The sequence below is a fragment of the Cuculus canorus genome, chromosome 17, assembly GCF_017976375.1.
Source record: "Cuculus canorus isolate bCucCan1 chromosome 17, bCucCan1.pri, whole genome shotgun sequence".
Classification (NCBI taxonomy): Eukaryota; Metazoa; Chordata; class Aves; order Cuculiformes; family Cuculidae; genus Cuculus; species Cuculus canorus.
The window spans coordinates 4887854-4909093 of NC_071417.1; the positions used below are offsets into that span (position 1 = coordinate 4887854).

General features: G+C 43.9%; 1 protein-coding gene across 1 annotated transcript in view; it reads right to left on the reverse strand.

Moving 5' to 3' along the window:
- The window catches only part of TMEM132B (transmembrane protein 132B), a 260407-nt gene that overhangs the window by 11584 nt on the left and 227583 nt on the right, over window positions 1-21240 (reverse strand). The window contains exon 6 of the mRNA XM_009555727.2: window positions 5828-6033. Coding sequence (XP_009554022.2) covers window positions 5828-6033 — 206 coding nt within the window. The remainder of the gene's footprint in view (window positions 1-5827; window positions 6034-21240) is intronic.

Sequence of the window (21240 nt, forward strand, 5' to 3'; positions counted from 1 at the left end):
ATGCTTTGAATTGCTGAGTTCCCTTTAGAGTCTTAACTTCTGGTTGCAGTGTTTTCAGTAGGCTTAAAATCCTTCATTAAGCAGCAAGCTCATTTTCTTTTTAAGACAAGTCCTCATGAATATAAGCTATTGCTGCATATTGTGGTTTTTTTTTCCCCCTTGGTCATCTGTGAGGTTAGCTCTGGATATCTCTCAGAATCTTTCTTATCCTATTTATTGCCACTTGGCAGAGTTGCTTGGAAGTTTTTTTGCTTTTCTAGAGTGAAGCAACATTGCCAGAATTACATTTAATTTAGATTTCACAGAGAGAAAGCCTTTACCAGAGAGTGGAGTTAAAACAGCAGCCCAGTTACAGGGGTGCCTGCTAGCACTGATCTAATCAGTGATCTGTCAACTTTATATTATAGACACTGTCTGTGAGCAGTTTAAGTATGTCTCTTTTAATTTGCAGCACTCTCAAACCAGGCATCCAGTTCCTGGGCCAGATGCTAATTTTGTCTTTAAAAACCCTAAAGAAATCAGTTTTGCTGGTGTTGAATTTGAAATACTTATAAAGAGTCATGTATTTAAAAAGGATTTGCAACATCTCTAATTGAAAAAAAAAATCTATGTCATATACAAAATATAAGACACTAGAAGATGATTCGGTGAACGCTACAGAAATAAGTTGCACATGGCTCCACTCACAGTTCAAGAAGAAATGAGATTTGATACCTTTACAGATCTTGAAAATACCATATGCCTGTTAACAAAAATCTCTATGGCCTTCTCTCCATGGAAGTCAATTAACGAAAGGAGTGAATTTACAGCATGTTTAAGTTTTGTGCAGATGTTAGTCACAAATGGAATGGTTTGAATCCAGTTTCCCTTAATTCGCCTTAAAATATGGCATTCACACAAAGGTTTAACTAAAGCAGTTTAATTTTTCCTGCATTTAACTTAGGCGAAGTTTCCCAGTTTTGTCTCTAGCACTAGACAGGACCAAAGCAGAGCTACCACCTAATTAGCCGTTAGTTCAATAGACTGCCATTCCTAAGGAATACCATGTCTGGCTTTACTCCGTTTCATAGTTTTGAAGGTTTATGCCACTCAGCGCTTTGCAGTCACTATGACTTAGTAATGGCTTTATCAGCTGCTGGTCAGGAAGGCCAGATGCAGGTCAAGGTTCATTAAACTCTGTCCCCAGCTCTGAATTGTGCATTGAAGTCACGCTGCACGATGCCTGCCTCCCTGGGAGCCTCATGAGAACTGTGAGCTATCCCAGCTGCAAATATTTACTTAAATTAAATTTCCAGCTTGTTCCATGAGACTTTATCCAGGCAATTGCTATTAATGCAAACTGAAACCCCTCCTCCCATGTAAATGGATGTGCACAGCGCCAGTGCAGGAACTTCAAGAAGGTGATAATTATTTTGCAGATGCATGAAGAATTGAAATAAATGTTCCTGTTAGACTAGCAGCGTCTGCCTCCACCACTTCTACACTCTAATATTTGACTTTAATTTAAATATACACCTTTTGTTTGCTGAGATTGTGGGCTCTTTTGCAGCCCATTGTAGGAGTTGGGTTTCTGTTAGCCTATGCTATAGTCCAAGGACCATGCAGCACACATTAGTCATGAGTCGATCTGTGGAGCTGATGTTCACCTGGAAAGGGAGGCCCTTCATCTCTGTAGTAGGACACACTCATAGATCAAATTCTCTACTGGGTAATAATAAAGGTTCATCATATTTTTACAGACTGATCAGGTAAATTGTATTACTCCTCTTATGTAGAGGAGACTGGTTTTTTTTCGTTTCTGACAGCCTGTTTTTTCTGTTCCTCTAGCAAGTTCCTGCCCTTCCAGCAATCCAGACGATGTGAAAGCTGACTCGGTTCAAACTGAGCTAAGCATGTGGCACTTTGAAAGTTTTGGTGAAGATCCTGACTTTTTCATTGCTTTGTGGACATTATTCAACAAGTCATGTAAGCAAACACATCTGTAATCACATGTATTTTACAATTACAAACATGACAGGGTTTATAGGGAAAGCGATATATTTTATTAGATCAACAAACATCATTAGAAAGAACAGATGTGATTTGGAGCATATAAATGCTTTTTCAGATCTGAAATAGAAGCAGCTACATTCAGATGAAGAACAGTCATGCTGAGGCAGGAGTTTTACAGGCATTTCTTTTGTTGACAGCACCAATAAAAACATTTCAAAGATTATGGTAAACCCAGTTATATTTTGCCATCTGGCTCAGCCCTTCAAGACAACTGAACCAGCACAGCCACGCTGAGCCTGTGGGAATGAGGCAGTGGGGGAGCCAGAGGAGATGAAGGAATGGTTGGAGGTTGCTGTGGTGTCTCTGCAAAATCCTCATAAGAAATGCTCAAAAATTTTGCCTTCAGCATACTGATGAGTTGCTTCATAGCAATGTTTGGTTCTTGCTGAGAAGAGAAGGGAGTGGTGTGAAGATACCAACCCTCATGGGCAGGAGAAGAGCAGAAAATTGTTTTGTCTGCACTGAGGTGAGGAAAGAAGTAACATTGCAATCCTTCCATGGCTAAACCTGAGGATGGTGATGTAGTTTCAGTTGACCTGTAGGCCATGTGTGACTGAACCTAAATTTAAGACAGCCTAAGCCTGTAGCAGGGACTTTCAAATAAATCCATGAGTTAAATGCCCTCTTCCTTTTAAAGTAGTTTCCTTTAAGGATCGATATCAAAAACCTCATGGAAGCTGCAAATTCTTACATGAAAATGAAGCTGAAGCAATACAATGCTATGGCCACCACACCTGCTGGGAAATGCTCGGATTTGGATCTTTTTGATCTTTTTTAAAAGATTAAAGCACAGTCCTCTCTCTTTCCAACCTATTCTCAGGACTCACACAAGACAACCTGCTCATGGTATACCACTAACACTGTATTATACAGACCGGGAGAGCACTGTGCAGAATTACAGGCTGAGCCATTGTTCGGAATAAGCGAATGTGGCCTTTTAGCTGCATCACTGAATGAGGAGTCAGGAAGCCAACCTGCAGCTCCTGACTCCAGTCCAAATGTCTCATGGGCTTCAGGTCACCATTTAAAAACTCATAAAAACTCCCCCATGTTTAGGATACTGGGAAACATGGAGCTATAGAAGAGACAGAGGTGGAAGAGTATTAAAAATTACAGAGGGAAGGAAGGAAGGAAGGAAGGAAGGAAGGAAGGAAGGAAGGAAGGAAGGAAGGAAGGAAGGAAGGAAGGAAGGAAGGAAGGAAGGAAGGAAGGAAGGAAGGAAGGAAACTAAATCCTAAATTTCAGGTAAAACCTATCCAAATCTAAAAATAAAGGAAATGTAAAAGTATTACCTACTAAATAAATGTCAGAGTGAACACAACTAATGCTGGTCCTAGGCTGCCTATTGATTTATAATGCTCCCCCCGGTTAAAAAAAGATCCACATGAATGTTCCATAAAATAAGAGAGAATTTATTTGTAGTTGAAACTTTGCCCATTCACATGGGCATGGACTGCTGACACACAATGTCATAAACTACCAGCTGCAATTCTAGGGAACGATACGCTGCCCATACTTTCTCTTCCACCCCTCACAGAAAACGTTTGCTGAAGATGTGCCAGCAGTTCAGATGCAATCTGAACAGCAGCAAACTCACACCTTTTGCCAGCTTGCAAACAGACTAGGCTCTCAGACCATTATCTTTATTTGAGCTGGCCAAATAAATCAGAACTAGACACCAGGGGGTAAATTTCCAGCACTGTGTGTAATGGGTTTAAAGTCAGAATGTCCACGACCGTTAACCACAGTTGAATGTCTGACTCACTGAGCTTGCTGCTGAATGTTTACTCCTATAATAAACAACAACAGTCTAATCCTGAAGCCTTTTACTCAGCAAAATCTCCACTGGTTTTAGCAGGAGCTGCGCCTAAGGGAGTGTTAGAGCCTAGGCACGCTACAGGCAGAAGAAGGTAAGTTAAGAGAAACTTTAAGCAGCCAGTGTATATTCCATTCCTTCAATTTTGCCTTCATCACTGAAGAAAACACACAAATTTCTCTTGTGTCAGTTCCTCATCAACATCTTCTGTTATAGCCAGAAAAAATGTCCACATAGCCAAGAGGAAAGTCAGTCCCCTTCTTTGGAGCTCTTTAGTTGAGCATCCTGTAAATTGTGTCCTATTACCATTAGTTTTATGGCCTCATAAAGAGCTAGATAATTCCAATCCACTGCTGTCTATTTGGGCTCTTTAAGGCTCTTCAATAGCTGAGATGTTCTCCTGGGCAAATCGAGTGCTTTTGCTAGAACTACCACAGTGTTTAGCACCACAGTTACTGCTGCCAGAAATGCTTTCTCGCTGTATTATAAATTTGAGCTGGTGTCATGCCTTGTTCTCCAGTAGTATTTTTCAACTTAACCCAAAATCCACCAATATAGCCGTGTTCCTGGAAGCTCTTAATCTTGCAAATTGTCCAAATGCTGGTTATTCTACAATCGGTAGGGACAGAACAGAGCTCCCCTCCCATTCCATTTTTTTTCCCCATCCACATTCGTCCTGGTAGAATTTGTTCATCAGAATACAGTTCCATAGGAACATAAGTGGGGAGGTTTGCCTAATTCAGAGCTACTAAATCATAGAATCTTCTAGTCATAGAATCATGCAATAGTTTGGGTTGGAAAGGATCTTAAAGATCATCCAGTTCCACCCCCTGCCATGGGCAGGGATACCTCCCACTGGCTCAGGCTGCCCAAGGCTCCATCCAACCTGGCCTGGAACCCCTCCAGGGATGGGGCAGCCACAGCTTCCCTGGGCAACCTGGGCCAGGGCCTCACCACTCTCATGGTGAAAAAACTCTTCCTTATGTCTAGTCTAAATCTGCACCTCTTCTGTTTATACCCACTGCCCTTCGTCCTATCACTACAAGCCTTTGTGAGCAGTCCCTCCCCAGCTTTCCTGTAGTCCCTTTCAGGTACTGGAAGGTCTCTATAAGATCTTGTCAGAGCCTTCTCTTCTCCATGCTGAACAACCTCAATTCTCTCAGCCTGTCCTCAAACGGAGGTGTTCCAGCCCCCATGGTCATCTTTGTAGCCCTCCTCTGGACCCTTTCCAACAGTTCCACCTCCTTCTTATGTTGAGGATTCCAGAACTGAACACAGGACTCCAGGTGGGGTCTCACAAGAGAGGAATAGAGGGGTAGAATCCCCCTCCCTCGCCCTGCTGGCCACGCTGCTTTTGATGCAGCCCAGAACATGGTTGGCCTTCTGGGCTGCGAGTGCACGTTCCCGGCTCATGTTGAGCTCCTCATCAACCAGCACCCCAAGTCCTTCTCTGCAGGGCTGCTCTCAATTACATCATTCCCCATCCTGTATTGAAATCAGTAGGAAGGGACCTAAGATCATCTAGCCCAAGCCCCTGACATTGCGTAGTGACCCAACTGCTTCCCTGGCCCTCTTTTATATAGCACTGTAGACAGAAACGTAAGCCCTGGCCACACTGAATGTAAAAGCCACACATACACATGATGTCACATACAGGATGGGAGAGGTCCAGGTTCTTTTGCTTAGATTTGCACATCAGATTGTATGATACAATTTCTGAGATTGTGTAGAATTAATTAATGCATCAGGCAAAGGCACTGACTTTTAAACTATACAGATCAGGATAACATGTAGCCTACCAACAGAATTGTTAGATGTTTTAATGAAGGCTAAGACAGACTGTAAAGCTAATTTTATACAGGAGAGTTTAGGTTGTGAGAAATACTCTACAAATTTGTCACGTTCTAAAATGTGAGGCCCTGGGCACATACCTGGACCGTGCCAATGCTGTAAGCATACCTTTTATTGGAGGTGACGGGTATCCTCCAGCCTTTGATCTGGCTAAGCTCTGTATCAGAGATCTCTATCTGCAGCGGGAGCCTTGGAACCCAGACTGTCACTTCTAATTGTGTGGTGAAATGCTGATAAGTGAAGTTAACAATAGTATCCACTTTGCTTTTCATTTCCTTGCCATTAACGAAGATGGAGTCACATCTGTCAGAAACCTTAAAAAAAAAAAAAAAAAAAAGAAAAGAGAGAGATTAATTAGGAAATTAATAAAAATTCCTGTGGAATGATACATCAGTCCAAAGCCAAAGACAACACTGATAATGTGAGTCATGAATATTGTATTTTCAGTTTTCTAATTAGAAGCAAACAGTGATAAATGGACCCCAGGGAAAAAGTTCTGCTTTCCTCAATGGATACTACTCAAAATAAAAGCATAATTTAATGATGTTATACAACCTGTGTGAATCTTTTATACTAGGCAATTTAAACTCTTTATGAATCAAATTTCACGTACATCAAAGTTTATGTTTACAACTTGCTTAAAGAATCTGAAAAAAATGGGGCCATATGTTAGTAAGAAAAAGACTGACTCAGAACCATAAACCAGAATCCTTTCTTTCTTCCTCGAGCATTGTAATGCTGAAAGACAAAGATCCCCTCATGGCTCATGAGCAGAAGTGCAGCAGAAGCATTAATGTTTAGAACTTCTCAGTAATTGTTTTAGTAAAATGAATTCAGAGTTGCTCTGTGTCATTATATGAAATTGCTGCCAAAACTAGCACGTGGGCTGTGTACTACAACTCATTTCTTGTCTTGGTCTCAGGGATCCTTTGGCACAAAATCAAGGTCCTGAGCACAGATCCGATTTATATTAAGAACACAGCATTGCAATACATTTGACCTGTATCACATTTATGAACCCGTGTGTGTACATATCTACATTATATACACATATACTCTCTTAGATTACTGTATAACATGTTTATGTATGTGTATATCCATGTTTATATGTGTATGCACATGTGATTGTATCTACAGCTTTGCGTTCTGCTTTGAAGTGAGAGAGTGAGAGAGAGGTGATGGCATCCAACAGAGTCCATGCACTGTGGTTTTAATCTCTTAAAACCATGGCTTATGAGATGTAGTTGTGTTGCTGAAATGGACTTTGTTCTCTTGTCAGGACTGCTCTGTGTCATGTTGTATAACACACTGGGACTCAGATCTGAGGGGATTCTTGCTAAGCCAGTGATTAAATCCTGGTTTACTGGAGTTGCTGAGATAACTCATGTAGACTTCAGTGGGGAATATGCTGAAGCACAGGTTGTTTTTTCTCTGCCAACGTACCTCAAAACTTTTCTGATATTAACTGGAATTAGGGGTTACTGAGCCAAGAAAGATTACAGAAAATGTGTAGCAGCCTTTTTTCTTTCTCAAAGGCAATCCTCATATATGACCTTGAAATTAAGTTTGTCCTGCTTTAAATCTCAGAATAACATTGTTATTCTCTTCAGCTCTAATGGGATACATGGCCTTTAGATGGACAGTACCTCAGTTTTACTACCATATGGAGCATGTTTAAATAACAAAATCTTGCCTAAATGGCTCTTGCAATGATTTTAAGATGTACAGGCAGTTGCTACTTCAGAAGCAAAAAACCAAAAGCAACCTATATGCAGGTCATTCAGTGACAAGTTTTCTTTTCAGAATTATTGTGACAACATTGAAAATTATAGTAACTCTCAAGTCAAGCATGGGAAAGGAAATATCACACTTATTGAGTCCACACAGCCAAACTTTTCAGATTGTCCCTTTTGTAACATCACTGTACAACCAGCGTCATTCTCCTGTACCACTTATTATTGGGTCATAGCTTTGCTAAATATATTGCCAAGTGCCTTGAGATTCTTGTTAGAAAAGTTCACTGTCTGGTGTTTTTGCTCCATACTCAATACCTGTATATAAAGCAAAAGAGCTGCCGCGTTTGCCATTTTCAAGGCAGCTTCTCAGATCCTAATCAACCCACTGAAACTACAATCAATTGCTTTTTTACAAAGTGACTAAACCAGCTTGTGAGGGATGAGGGCAAAGGAAAGTAAGTCACGCTTCTGGAGAGAAAACTCCTTCCACAGAAATGCTTAATGAGTACAAGCATTTAGTTTTTAATAAAAATAAATCTAGGTATCTGATAAAGAGCTTAAAATGGACTCCAGGCTCAGGAGTACCACAAATGAAACGGAGTATACTTGGAATCTTTCTTTCTCCCTCATAATGTGTCACAAGTGTCTCTGGAAAGTTTAAGCACATTAATCAAGCTCATTAATTGAATGAGCAGTTGAGATTCTAAATCATAAAGCCTACATCTAGGGAGTTTTATGAGAATTAATACAGGGCAGAAATAATTAAGAAAGCTCAAAGAGGGAGGAATAAACATCAAGACCGGATCAGGGGAACAACTAATATCTGACATGACAGCAGCTAATATTTTAGGCTCTCTTCTTGCTGCTTAAAATGCTCTTGTCTTCTTGTCAGCAGGCAAGAAAGGTGCTAAATTAGGGAACTGAAAGATAGACCTTAATTGTAGCTGTAAAAGTAACAGGCTAGGCTTACAAATTTCATAGATTATATGTCTAGACAGAGCCATTCAGTCATTTATATACTGACCAAGAGGTAAGTAGAAATTAGTATAACTGTGCTGTAGAAGTTCACCCAGTGGCCTTATGTAGATTTCGGAGTTCATGTCTCGCCTAAGTGTATCTTCCAGAAAATAAATAATTCCAGAGGAGAACATGGACATGATGCAAGGGCTGGAGCACCTCCCATCCGAGGATGGGCTGTGACAGTTGGACTTGTTTAGCCTGGAGAAGAAAAGGCTCCAGGGAGACCTTAGAGCAGCCTCCTGGTACTTAGAGGGGGGCCTACAAGAAAGCTGGGGAGGGGCTCTTTATCAGGGATGCAGTGACAGGACAAGGCATAATGGCTTTAAGATGAAAGAGGGTAGATTTAGATTAGATATTAAGAATAAAATTTTTACTATGAGGGTGGTGAAGCAGTGGCCCAGGTCACCCAGAGAAGCTGCTGCTGCCCAGTCCCTGGTGGTGGTTAAAAGCCAGGTTGGATGGGGCTTTGAGCAATCTGTTCCAGTGGGAGGTGTCCCTGCCCATGGCAGGGGCGTTGGAACTGAATGATCTTTAAGGTTCCTTCCAACCCAAATCATTCTATGATCAGAAAATTTAAGAGAGATGTTGTCATTTCAGTTCTCTGTCTGGAATTTGGGTTTACTCTATAATATAAAAGCAAACTGAAGAATTTAAAGCACAATTAATTCTGTGTAAATAAGTGTGAAAACCACAGCAGTTAGCTGAATCCAGCTGAATCCCATGGGGAAGTATCTGAAACCAGGAGCACTGTTAGCCATTCAGGCTAGACTAAAGCTCACTCGAGAAAGCCTCTGTTAAACTCACATGCATTTAATTACTGCTGTGTCCCATCTGCTACACCTTACAGCAGTTGCAACTTGAAAGTAGATGTGGTTCATCTGAAAGAAACGAGAACCTTGAGCAGATATAGATAATACCCAGCACTCCTATTTCACTTGGGATCTACTACAGATGCAGGACAAAGAACTAATTTCATCTAGGTCTCTCATGAGCTGTGATTTCATGCTAACACCATTCTGACACTCCTCCAAAGTGAAGAGGGGATGAGAAACACAGGTTGAGCTTTGAGGACTCGGTGCCAGCTGTATTCTCTGGCTGATGGTCTACAGCAAATGTTCCTCTACACTTTTTCCCCTTATAAGTCTCCTCCATACTTTTCTAGTTTCACTGAGTGCCAGAAGAGGCTCGTGATGCTGCTGGAAGAGGAACTTCTACGACCTGCTGCTGGAGTTTGGGAAGTGCATGCCTGTTTACATCAGAAAGCACTCCAAGTTCACTGTGGGGCAAGCTTTGACGCAGCAGGGCACCACAGACAGAGTTACATTAGCGGGTGACTTAACACACAGATTTCTTTTGAGCTGTTGGTTCTGAGGGAACAAAGAGGGAAAACGCTGTCAAATCTTTCTGCCAAACACTACACAGTGAAAAGACAGCAAAAACTTAGAATGCCACCCTCTCATCTAAAATGCACAGAGCAAGCCTATTTAAAAACAGTCTGTCACCATCCATTGTCAACTGCCTGACAAAATCAGAAAGTGCTATTTGAGAGTTTGAAACCAGGAGGGCAGGGTGGCCATGATGTGCTCTGCTATGCAGGTCAAGAGAGAGCAAGCTGCAATTAATGTGTCCGGGCTTTGAAGCTGGTGGTTGGCTCCAGTCCCCAGAAGTAATTGTAAAAAGCACAAGGTGCCCTGTACAGCCTGTCACAGCCTCCTCGTTTTAGACTAATCCAGTACAATAGCTGCTAGCCATCTCAAGGAGTAATTAGGAAACTATTCGATGTTCAGGTCAGCGAAGGTTTATACACCCTTTGGGTGAACAGGTAAAAAGGATGGAACATGACCTGAGAAGAAAACAAATTACGACTGCTGCATGGTTTATATTTGCATGTAGGTTTGATTCCAAATCTTGTACCGTACCCTCAGCTTGTAGGTCATTTTGCAAGGAGACTGACTGAACAGATGTAGCAGAAACCAGCTCCAATCCTTGTGCCTGTCAACCACTCGGGAGAGATCCTTTTTACACTTGCTTTCAAAAGAGCCTTCATTGGTACTTCAGCAGAACTGGCCTTTGCAAGAAGGGGGTTTTGCCTAGAGTCAGGATCTACTGGCATTTAAAAATACTTCAGTCTAATGGCACAGACTTGCAGACCTCTTCAGTTTTGTAAGCCTGTTTTTTCAACAGCAAAATACATCCTTATTCCAATCCCCGCCTGAGACAATGCTATTCCTGATGTCTAGACTAGCAGGCAGAGCCCAGCCTGCAGCCTGACTGCAGCTGCTCAAGTCCTCTGCAAATAGGCCCACCTACCCCTGGTCTCAGGAGTCAGAGCTCTTGTGGAAGAAGAGGTAGGAATGAAAAACCGACAAATTGCCGATGTTTATAAAAGGTCAGAGGAGTAGTGCATAGTGCTGCTTTGCAGTGAATGTGTCAGGGATGCAAAGTCTCATTATTGTGGCTGAGGCTATAAAGAGAACAATTGTAACACAATTTTAAAGTGAATGGTACCTAGAGTAAATGGCTCATTCTCATAATAATCTTGGAAGTGTAATTTTGTGATATTTCCTGAATGCCTTCTTTTCCACCTTTTCTGCAGCATTGTTCCTGATGTTACCTTGTTAGCCCATTAGGAAGGATTTTCTGAGCTACTTCAAACCCTTTCACTGCATGTTCTTCTTCTGCCACTTGCATCTTTTTATATGGCCACAGCATGGCTGTATCAGGGTTTTTTCTGGTTTGGATAATTTTGTACTTTATTTTCATTATTGCAACATGTTTACTTTAGAAGCACAGTCTGAAATTACTTTCTCAGCCTGAGGAATCCAGCTTAGTGTTTGGGTAACAGTTGAAGACAAAAAGAAAGATTATTCTTCTTCCTATCCTCTTCTTTCTTCCTCTTTCAAACAGGTAGTTTTACCTGCCTCCTGTCCCCTCCTGCACTATGCACTGCCTGAAGTTTGCTGGAGTCTCTCCTAAACCAACAAACACAAAAAGATACACCTCTTGTCTTGAGACAAATAAACAAACAAAGGGGTTTCCCAAACTCCTTTCAGCTAAGAAATGCTGGTTTTACTTAAACTCAGAATTATGCCTGATAGTAGTCAGTCTGGAAAGTGTCAGACTTCTGGTTCTGGCTGTAGTTGTACGTTATGACATGACATTTTCATTATTCTAGCACAAAATATTTGCCCATATGCATATGTCAAGTGATAACATAAAAGCAGATTTTTTTATTAGATTTTATTTCCCTTTTGAAATTCCAACAAATTGGCCAAGGCTGAATTACACTTCTGCCCCAGAACAATGCGCTATCTCCAGATGGGCTTGTGTGGCAGACACAGTCTGGTGTCTCACCTGTGCTGTTAGCTGCACACAAGCCTCTGTAAAGCCGTCTGGACCAGCCCATGAGATTGATGGTTTTCCTTGTGGGTGGCAGCACTGCTGCGGAGCGCTTCTGCAGTGAGAAGTCCTACTGTCCCCCAGGACCCAGCAAGGTGAGAAGCAACCTTCGAGGAGGAGATGTCGCCCTTGCTTCTGACACCCGTGCAGCAATGCAGTGCCACTTTTCACAGACTCATAGAATCACTAGGTTGGAAAAGACCTCTTAGATCATCAAGCTCAACCATTCCTATCTGCCACTAAACCATGTCCCTGAGCACCTCATCTAACGTCGTTTAAATATCTCCAGGGAAGGTGACTCAACCACCTCCCTGGGCAGCCTCTGCCAGTGCTTGGTGAAGCAGTTCTTGCATGGTATATATCAAAGTATTGTATATGGCCTCTGAGGCTTAACAATGCATTTATTTTCAGCCTCTTCCACAAGCAGGGATTTTTCAATGCAGCTAATTCTGGCAATAGTTCTGCTTCTCTCTGCCCCAGCTAATTCTGTAGTAGGGTCTGCAGATACTGTCTCCAAGCAGTTTGAGGCAAATAGGAGATAACAGAGTAAAGGATGGCAAATGACATGATGCTGAAATTGAAACTAATGAAAACAGAAGTTGTATTCCCTTTTGATTTTAGACATGTGCAGAATAATCTTGAAAGTGTCATTTTTGAAACATTCTTTTCACATTAATTTGTTTTTATTGGCAAATCAGTTCTCCAAGCACCGTGTTCTGGAATAGCTGCTGTAGTTTCAGATGTGTCTTCTATAGGAATTCCTCAAGATACATTCTGAGGTTTGTTTCATACTCAGGAACAATAGCAAGAGTTTAAGTCATGTATTCTTCATCCCATGTGTTCGGTATGTGTTTGTTTTTCATCTTACCAGTGATTAACAATGTGCGGAAACAGGATACACACTGTGAGACTCAATGCAGCCCAATACCTATAAGCTTGAGGCCATTCCCCCTTGTCCTGTCCCCGTCACTTGAGAGAAGAGCTCAGCACCCTCCTCTCCACAACCTCCTTTCAAGTAGTTGTAGAGAGCAATAAGGTCTCCCCTCAGCCTCCTCTTCTCCAGGCTAAACAACCCCAGCTCTCTCAGACACTCATAAGGCTTGTTCTCCAGCCCCATCACCAGCTTCGTTACTCTTCTCTGGACACGCTCCAGAGCCTCAACATCCTTCTTGTGGTGAGGGGCCCAGAACTGAACACAGTACTCAAGGTGTGGTCTCACCAGTACCGAGTACAGAGGGAGAATCACCTCCCTGGACCTGCTGGTCATGCCGTTTCTGATACAAACCAACATGCCATTGGCCTTCTTGGCCCCCTGGGCACACTGCCGGCTCATGTTCAGTCACTGTCAACCAACGCCCCCAGGTCCTTCTCCTCCAGGCAGCTTTCTAGCCAGACTTCTCCCAGTCTGTAGCACTGCATAGGGTTGTTGTGCCCCAAGTGCAGGACCCGGCATTTGGCCTTGTTAAACTTCATGCCACCGGTCTCAGCCCGTCGGTCCAGCCTGTTCAGATCCCTTTGGAGCCTCCGTACCCTCCAGCAGATCCACGCCTCCACCTAGCTTAGTGTCATCTGCAAACTTGCTAAGGGTGCACTCAATGCCTTCATCCAGGTCAGTGATAGAGACATTGAACAGGGCTGGACCCAGTACCGAGCCCTGGGGAACCCCACTTGTAACTGGCCTCCAGCTGGAGTTAACTCCATTTACCACCACTGTTCTTACTTCCCCAGACTTATGGGTGTCTAGCTGGGCAAGCAAGTCTCTAACTGCCTCCTCTTGGATCATGGGAGCCTCATTCTGCTCCTCTAACTCCTGGGTTTGTACACAGGGGGAACAACTTCCCTTACTATTAAAAGACTGAGGCAAAGAAGGCATTAAGTACCTCAACCTTGTCCTCATCCCTTGTCACTGTTGTTCCTTCTGCATCCTTAGCCAATTTGATTTCTAGTTGGACCTCAGCCCTCCTGATTTTTTCCCTGCACTTCCTCCCTGTAGTCCACCCAAGACACCTGTCCCTTCTTCCAAAGCTCATAGACATTCCTCTTCTTTTTGATGCCTCTCAAGATCTCCCTACTCAACCAAGCTGTTTTTTTCCCCCACTGGCTCCTTTTCCGGAACATGGAGATGGCTTGCTCCTCAGCTGCTAGGATTTCATTTCTGAAGAGTGCCCAGCCCTCGTGGGCTCCCTTGCCCTTAAGGACTGTCTTCCATGGGACTTTGCCACCCAGCCTTCTGAACAGTCCAAAGTCTGCCCTCTGGAAGTTTAATGTGACTGTTTTGCTAATCCCCTTTTTCATCTCACCTAGAACTGAAAACCCTATCATCTCATGATCGCTTTGTCCCAGGCGTCCTCCAACCGTCAAATCCCCAAGGCCTTCTCTGTTCACAAACAGCAGGTCCAGGAGGGCACTCTCCCTTGTCAGCTCGCACACCAGTTGTGTGAGGAAGTTGTCTTCCACACACTCCAGGAACCTCCTACAATGCTTCCTTTCTGATGCATTGTACTTCCAGCAGGTATCCGAAAGACTGAAGTCTCCCACAAGGACAAGAGGAAGCGACCTAGAGACCATCCCCAGCTGTTTATAGAAGAGCTCATCAGCTGCTTCTTCTTGGCTGGGTGGTCTGTAACAGACTCCCATCACAATATCTGCCTTCTTGTGGACTCCTCTGATTTTAACCCACAGGCACTCAGTCTCTTCCTCACCATAATTAAGCTCAAGGGTATCAAAGCACTCTCTAACACAAAGGGCTATACCACCTCCTCTCCTACCCTTCCTGTCCCGCCTGAAGAGTTTATACCCTCCATGGCTGTGCTCCAGTTATACGAGTCATCCCACCATGTTTCTGTGATGGCAATGACATCATAGTCACCTTGCCCTACAACAGCTTCCAACTCCTCCTTCCTATTGCCCATGCTGTGTGCATTGGTGTAAATGCACTTCAGCTGGGCTGGTGAACCTTCAGCCCTCATAAAGGGAATAGAGTTCATTCCCAATTGATTGGTCCTTGGAATAAGTAACACCACAGTGCCAGTTTCATCCTTACTTTCCCCAGGTGTAATCGCCCCCACTTGCTCTGAGGTGATGTACTGGCGGTCCTCGCCAGCACATCATCTCTCAGTCACTGGAGTCCCACTTCCAGGCTCACTCCCAACTAGCCTGGTCTTGTCCCCCTCCCCCTTCACATCTAGTTTAAAGCTCCATTTAAGAGCCTCGCTAGATTTTTAGTAAGGACTTTAGTCCCCCTAGGAGACAAGCGTGTCCTATCCCTAGTATGAAAGTCTGGGGGGGCGTGGGTCACCCCATGATCAAAGAACCCAAAGCCTCTCTCCTCACACCAGGCTTGGAGCCAGGCATTAATCAACTGCTTCTCTTTGACCTCCTGCTCCTCATTCCTTAGCATTGGAATGGAACTAAAGACTACTTGTGCCCCAGAGCCCTCCAATGTTCTCCTTGGAGTCCTGAAGACTCTCTTGATGGCTTTCAGCTTTCTGCACTGTAAGTCATCAATGCCTATTTGAAATACTACCAAAGGGTAATAATCTGTCTCTCACCAAGGAAGGAAGCTTTCTAGTTGCATCCTTCACTGATGCCCCCGATAAGCAGCACACCTCCCTGTGGAGGGAGATGGGTCCCTCTCTTCCTTTTAGGAGGGAATCCCCTAAGACAATCACTCTCCTCTTCTTATTTACTGAGGATGTTTCTATGGTCATCTGAGGATGGCGCAGCCTAGGGAACGTTTCTAAGCTGTGGGAGCTGTCTTCTTCATCCTTGGGGATGGGTTCCACCTGCAGTGCTTCATATTTGTTCCTCAGGGCGCTCTGGCGGTTTGTTGTCTGGGTGGGGAGAACAGTTTCCTGCACTGGGCAGGAACTGCTGCCATTCCCGTCTCGTTCCCCCAATCTTGCAGTTCGCAGGTGGGCGTTGCTCAGCCGCACTGACTCCAGCAGCTGCTGAGCTTCTGCGAGGGCGCTGCTCCAGCGATCCATCTCCCTCTCACGTTCCCTGATGGTCCGTAGTCTGTTCACCTCCTCCCTCAGCTCTGCCACCGCGCGAAGGGGTTCCCCCCGCGAGCACCGCTGCACGAGCGGAGGCGGTGCCGGAGGCTGAGCCGGTGCGGAGGGGCACTGCCTCCAGCCCGGGGCCGGCGGAGCTGCACGGGCCCACTGAGGCTCTGCAGGGGGCAACACCCACCCCGCTCGCTGCAGCACCCGGAGCGGTTTCAGTCTCCTGCCGGGCAGCCACCACGGCCCCTTCTGGGCGGCCTCAGCCCCTCCCCGCGCCCTCCCTGCCCGAACCGCCGCTCCACCCGCGCCGTTACACGAACGCGCCGCGCTCCCGCGGGACCGTTTGAACCTCCCGCGGTGCCGCCGGGACCGCCCCCTCCCGTCAGGCCCCGCGCGGGACCGTCCGCTGCCGCGTGTGGGGAGCGCCGCGCCGCCCGCCCCGATCCCGCCGGGGCTGCCCGGGCTGGAACGGGCTCGGGGAGCGCCCCCGCGCCTCAGGTGGGGCCCGCGGGGCAGCGCCGTCCCGCGCTGGAGGCCGCCGGGAAAGAGAAAACGATAATAACAACGTCCGTCACTGTTTTCCAGACTGGGCCTGTCCTTAAGACTACTCTTGACGGTACTACGAAATACAAACTGCAATTTATACTCAGGCCTGAAATGTCAGGACAAGGAATTAGAAACAAGGTTGGAAGGAAAATCCTTTGTCCAGGAAAACAAAGATCTGGAAAACCAGAAAATAAACTGAAGTGCTGTGTGTTCAAGAGACTGAAAAAACATAGGCTGTGAAAGGGATTATCAGTTACACAGAGTTCCACACGGACAAGATGAGACCATTCCAATAGCAGCTCAGCAGCAATCGGCACAATAGTTAGCGATACCCTATTGTTTTATTGAAGAAGCCTCTGCTCATTTTCTCTATAGATGTCACTATTTAACACTGCTGATGAAGAGAAGCAGGATATTAGGGGAGGAGGGAGGGGAGACTAGGTATAGTTTGCAAGGGTATTTGAAGTTTTAGAGTGGTTTTACCTTTTAACCCCCATTGAAATGCACTGAACTAGTGGGAAGGACAGCATGGAAGACATTAACATTTTGGTTTAACAATAGAGACAATTGCTGTGGCTTAGAAAAGGTGCAATGATCCATGAATGTAGAATGAGAATTTAAAAACCTGCTGTACTGAATGAAGTGTGCACTATTCAAAAACTGTTGATCTATGCAAAATTATTAAACAACGCATGAGATTTGCCAGGATTTCAGTCCCAGGTGCAGAGCAGCTGCTCTCATCCACTTTCCGGCATGCCGTGCAGGGGCGTTCCTGCTGGAGATGATAAGTTTGGCGGATGCACAGGTTGAAAGGGCAGGACCAAAGAAGGTGGGTGTGCTTTCAGACTCCAGCCTGCTGCTCAGCCTGACACAATTCAGTCTCGGTAATAACTGCTGTGCATCCACAGTGGTGGTGCAGCTGCAAGGAAGGGCAGATGCTCTGGCGTCTTGTTCTTATTGATTATGTAAAGTGAATACTGAAAGCGATGGGGGGTAGCTAATAGCAGTACATGGTGGCTGCCAAAATGTTCTCTGCTCCACATACCAAGTTCCTCCACTAATCAGCTTTTAACTGCACTTTCCTACAAAAATCAAGCTGAGGAATTCTGTCGGAATTAACAGTTACTTCTGCTCTCCCCACTGATTAATCATCACTGTGTGCAGACTAAGAAAAAGAGATTGTCTTCATTTGGTCAAATTAATGGCCATATTAAGACACTGGTTTCTTTGGAAGATAGGAGCATGGTTCTGTTTACAGTACCTGGAATAGATAGTGGGTGGTCCATCAGGCGTCTTAGCTGCCCTCCAGAAGAAGAGATGATGTCTGATACCAATAACTAAAAGATAGTGGTGGCTACATTCCTATTGATCTTAGCACAGACCTTTCTGCAGTCAGTTGGGAAATGAGATGAGATTCTGCTTTGACATTTGAGAGAAAAAAAAAGGGCTGTAACTGGTAGGGGATACATATCTCTGTTTAGGTTTGATCCCACCTTCATTGTAATAAATGAGAGACTTTTTATGGATTTACTGGAGTTTTAAAGGATACGTGGACTTCTCTGTGTATTGTAATTCAATGACAGCCAACTGGCAAACTTGCGCTAGGGAGATTTTTAGGTACTGTTTTTTCAGAGGAGGAAGCTTTTTGGTACATCATACTTCAAGTTGTTTGGACAAACTGCAATTATCTCTTGACAGAGCAGCAGTGCCACTGCCAGGATGCAGACAAGCAGGTGCACATGAAACATATCTCATGTGGTTCAAGCTCATTTAAATCTCAGCAGTTTGTGTTTGGGAGAAGCTTCAGAACACTGCATTTTTCATTCAATCACTAGTTTTGTCAACAACAATCACACGTGGACCAGAGTTCAAAGCAGGATCTCCTGCTTCCTTGACCATTTGCAATCAAAATTGTGCCACTCCCATTCTTGCTCCCTGAGTTTGTTTCTTTTAAGCAATCTGGTATGCAAGTCAGCATGGTTACCACTTGCCTTGTCACCATGATGCAGTACTTCTCCTGGGCTTACACCCTTCCCAGACAGGCATGTTGATCTCTACAGTCATCTTCATTCTTTGCACTGAGATAAAGGCTCTCTCATGAGCACAAATTCTAAGCACATGCTTGTCTGAGGTGGCTTTTGCTTAAGTATGTGATCCTTAAACTTCTGGAGATTGGGCAATACCAACACTTGTTAGTTCAAGTAAGCATCCATGTGCTTCATATTCATCAGCTGGTATCCCAGAAGGGCTTAAGAATTATTTATCTGGTGTAACCCCAGCATATGGTGCCAGCTCTTTCTTGCACCAATTCTAATTGCAAACCTTGTGTTTGCAATTGTGTAAACCTAATTGAACCTGTTGTGTAAAAACTGTTAATTAGGTGAACTAACATATGTTTGAGCTATAAACTAAGGTGGTTTTTTTTTTCTTCCCTCTTTTTCCCTCTCACACAAATGAGGTTATAGGCTGACAGAATAATTTACACATCACTGAGAAAAGAAGGGAGAATATTCAGGCAGATGTAACATACCTCACTTCCACTGAAGCTCTTTGTAAAATTATGAGCTTTTAAAGTAATTTTCTGTGTACTAAGTAAACTTAGTGTTCATGATTCATGGCTCTAAATCCCTGTAACTGAAATTTAAGATCTAAGGCTCCATGAAATTAAAAGAAAAAGAAACAATTACATGCATATTCATTCAATTTCATGTATTGCGGACCCTTTAATTTTGTCCAATGAAATTTTAACAGGGGAAACAGAGGTTTCTAAAGAATCTGTACTTAAAAAAAAACAGCACATCAGTTGTATCTGTATCAGAGAAGCTATCCAGCACTTCTCTGCTTGCTGTTTTGTCGAGACTCCTGGAGAATGCAAGTCACCTCCAGGTTTCATCATCTCCCACAAATATTTCATAGATGCCACAAAACAGTGTGCAGAAAGCTCAAGGGCACTGTGTACAGCTCTCATGTAGAACATTGGCCACTCAGCCCTTCCCAGATGAACAGAAACGCTGTGGACTAAATGGGATGATGCTCACAACAGGGCCACTGCACATGAAGTCCTTGTGCTGCTCCTGGACTACTCCATAAAGGAAAGAAGCCCTATATTCTGCTTCTCCCACCAGATGAAAACTGCACCTCTTCCTTAGGAATGCAATTTGAATATATGGCAACTCCAACAGCGTGGTAAGGCCACGAATTCAGAAGACGACTAGACAGCCAAGTAACAAAGTTTGTCAGCTTCACTTTGTATTAAGTCATGAATGTGAGCCACGCTGATCTTTAATCTCATCCTAGTAATAAAAGGATACACCATCCTTACCCAAATGATAACAGAAAACCAGAAAACAAATCCAAAAAGAGCTTTTACATGCGCAGCAGTACACTTCTACTTTGTAAAGAAAACTCTGGTCCTATGCCTAGATTTTAGTTCAACATTCATAAGTCTTCCCAGCTAGTTTTTAGTCTCTGAGCAACAAATAATTCATTAATCAGTATAAATGGAAAATGGGACATGCAGACAGCAAATATAGACAACAAAAGCAGCCCTCAAACTGCATAAATTCAGCCAACTGCTTCAATAAAAGTATTTGGAGAGAATGTCAAGAGACTTTCCTAAAAAAACATTACCTTCCTTCTCCAGTCTTACAAGATTAGACTACACTAGACTGTTTCATTCATCTAATATAGAAAGATGCTGAATTTCAGCATTAGAAGAGTTCCCTATTCAGTAAATGGAAAAAAACAAGAGACATACATAGATGGATGCAATTCAAAGAATTGAAGTTAGATCTATACAAGGATAGTGCAAGTTCCTCGTGTATACAAGATGGTCAAACTATAGTCCTGGTAATGCTTCAGCACAACACTGAAAATATTTGATGCTTTTCGTGAAAATTCCCATTTCTGGAGTCATATTAGTCCGTGAAAACTAAACTTAATTTTTCAAGTGGAAAAAAAAAAAGCATATAACTGTAGTGAGTACTACGAACAGTTTAAAAACATGGACTCTCTGAAGGCTGAAAGTACAGATGGGATCCAAAAGGGTCACAAAAGTATTTTGAACCTGATTTTTTAGCATTGTTGCTTTTCTGCAGGGAGGGTCTGTGTATACCTGTAAGGCCAGTCACATAACTATATTGTATATATTGTAACTGTATATATTCCTGTATAATGTACATGGTAAAAGACAGTTTTTATGTCATCACTATTGTAAAAAAAGACAGTTTTTATGATGTCAGTATTGTAATGATACAAGAGGTTTTATCTACAGCACAGGGAAGATGAGAGAAAAAATGTCCACTGGCTACAGAGGAGTAGAAGATGAAGGTGATGCCCTGGCCCAGGTTGCCCAGGGAAGTTGTGGCTGCCCCATCCCTGGAGGTGTTCAAGGCCAGGTTGGATGGGCCTTGGGCAGCCTGAGCCAGTGGGACGTCCCTGCCCATCGCGGGGGGCGTGGAATTCTATGATTCTAAGGTAAAAAGGAGAGCCCTGCTGTTTCCCATGATCTCCACTCCTCTCCCGGATGTCCCAGCTCCCACGCTAGGACTGGCAGCTTCCCACTGGACGGTGCTGTGCTATCTCCTTGGTGACTGCCTGCACTGAACTGTGCTCCTGCAAACAGGTACTTGCAGGGAATTCTCCTGTACAGTCACCCAGGGAAACAGAGGGAGGTCCTTTAGGATGAGTGCACTGCCAAGAAAAAAGTCTCAGTGTATGAAAAATACATCCAGATTTCCATTCAAGTGCACAGTCTCGGGGCTCTTGAAATCCTCAGGAAGTGACTGAATGACAGAGCAGATCTCTTCCAAGAAAA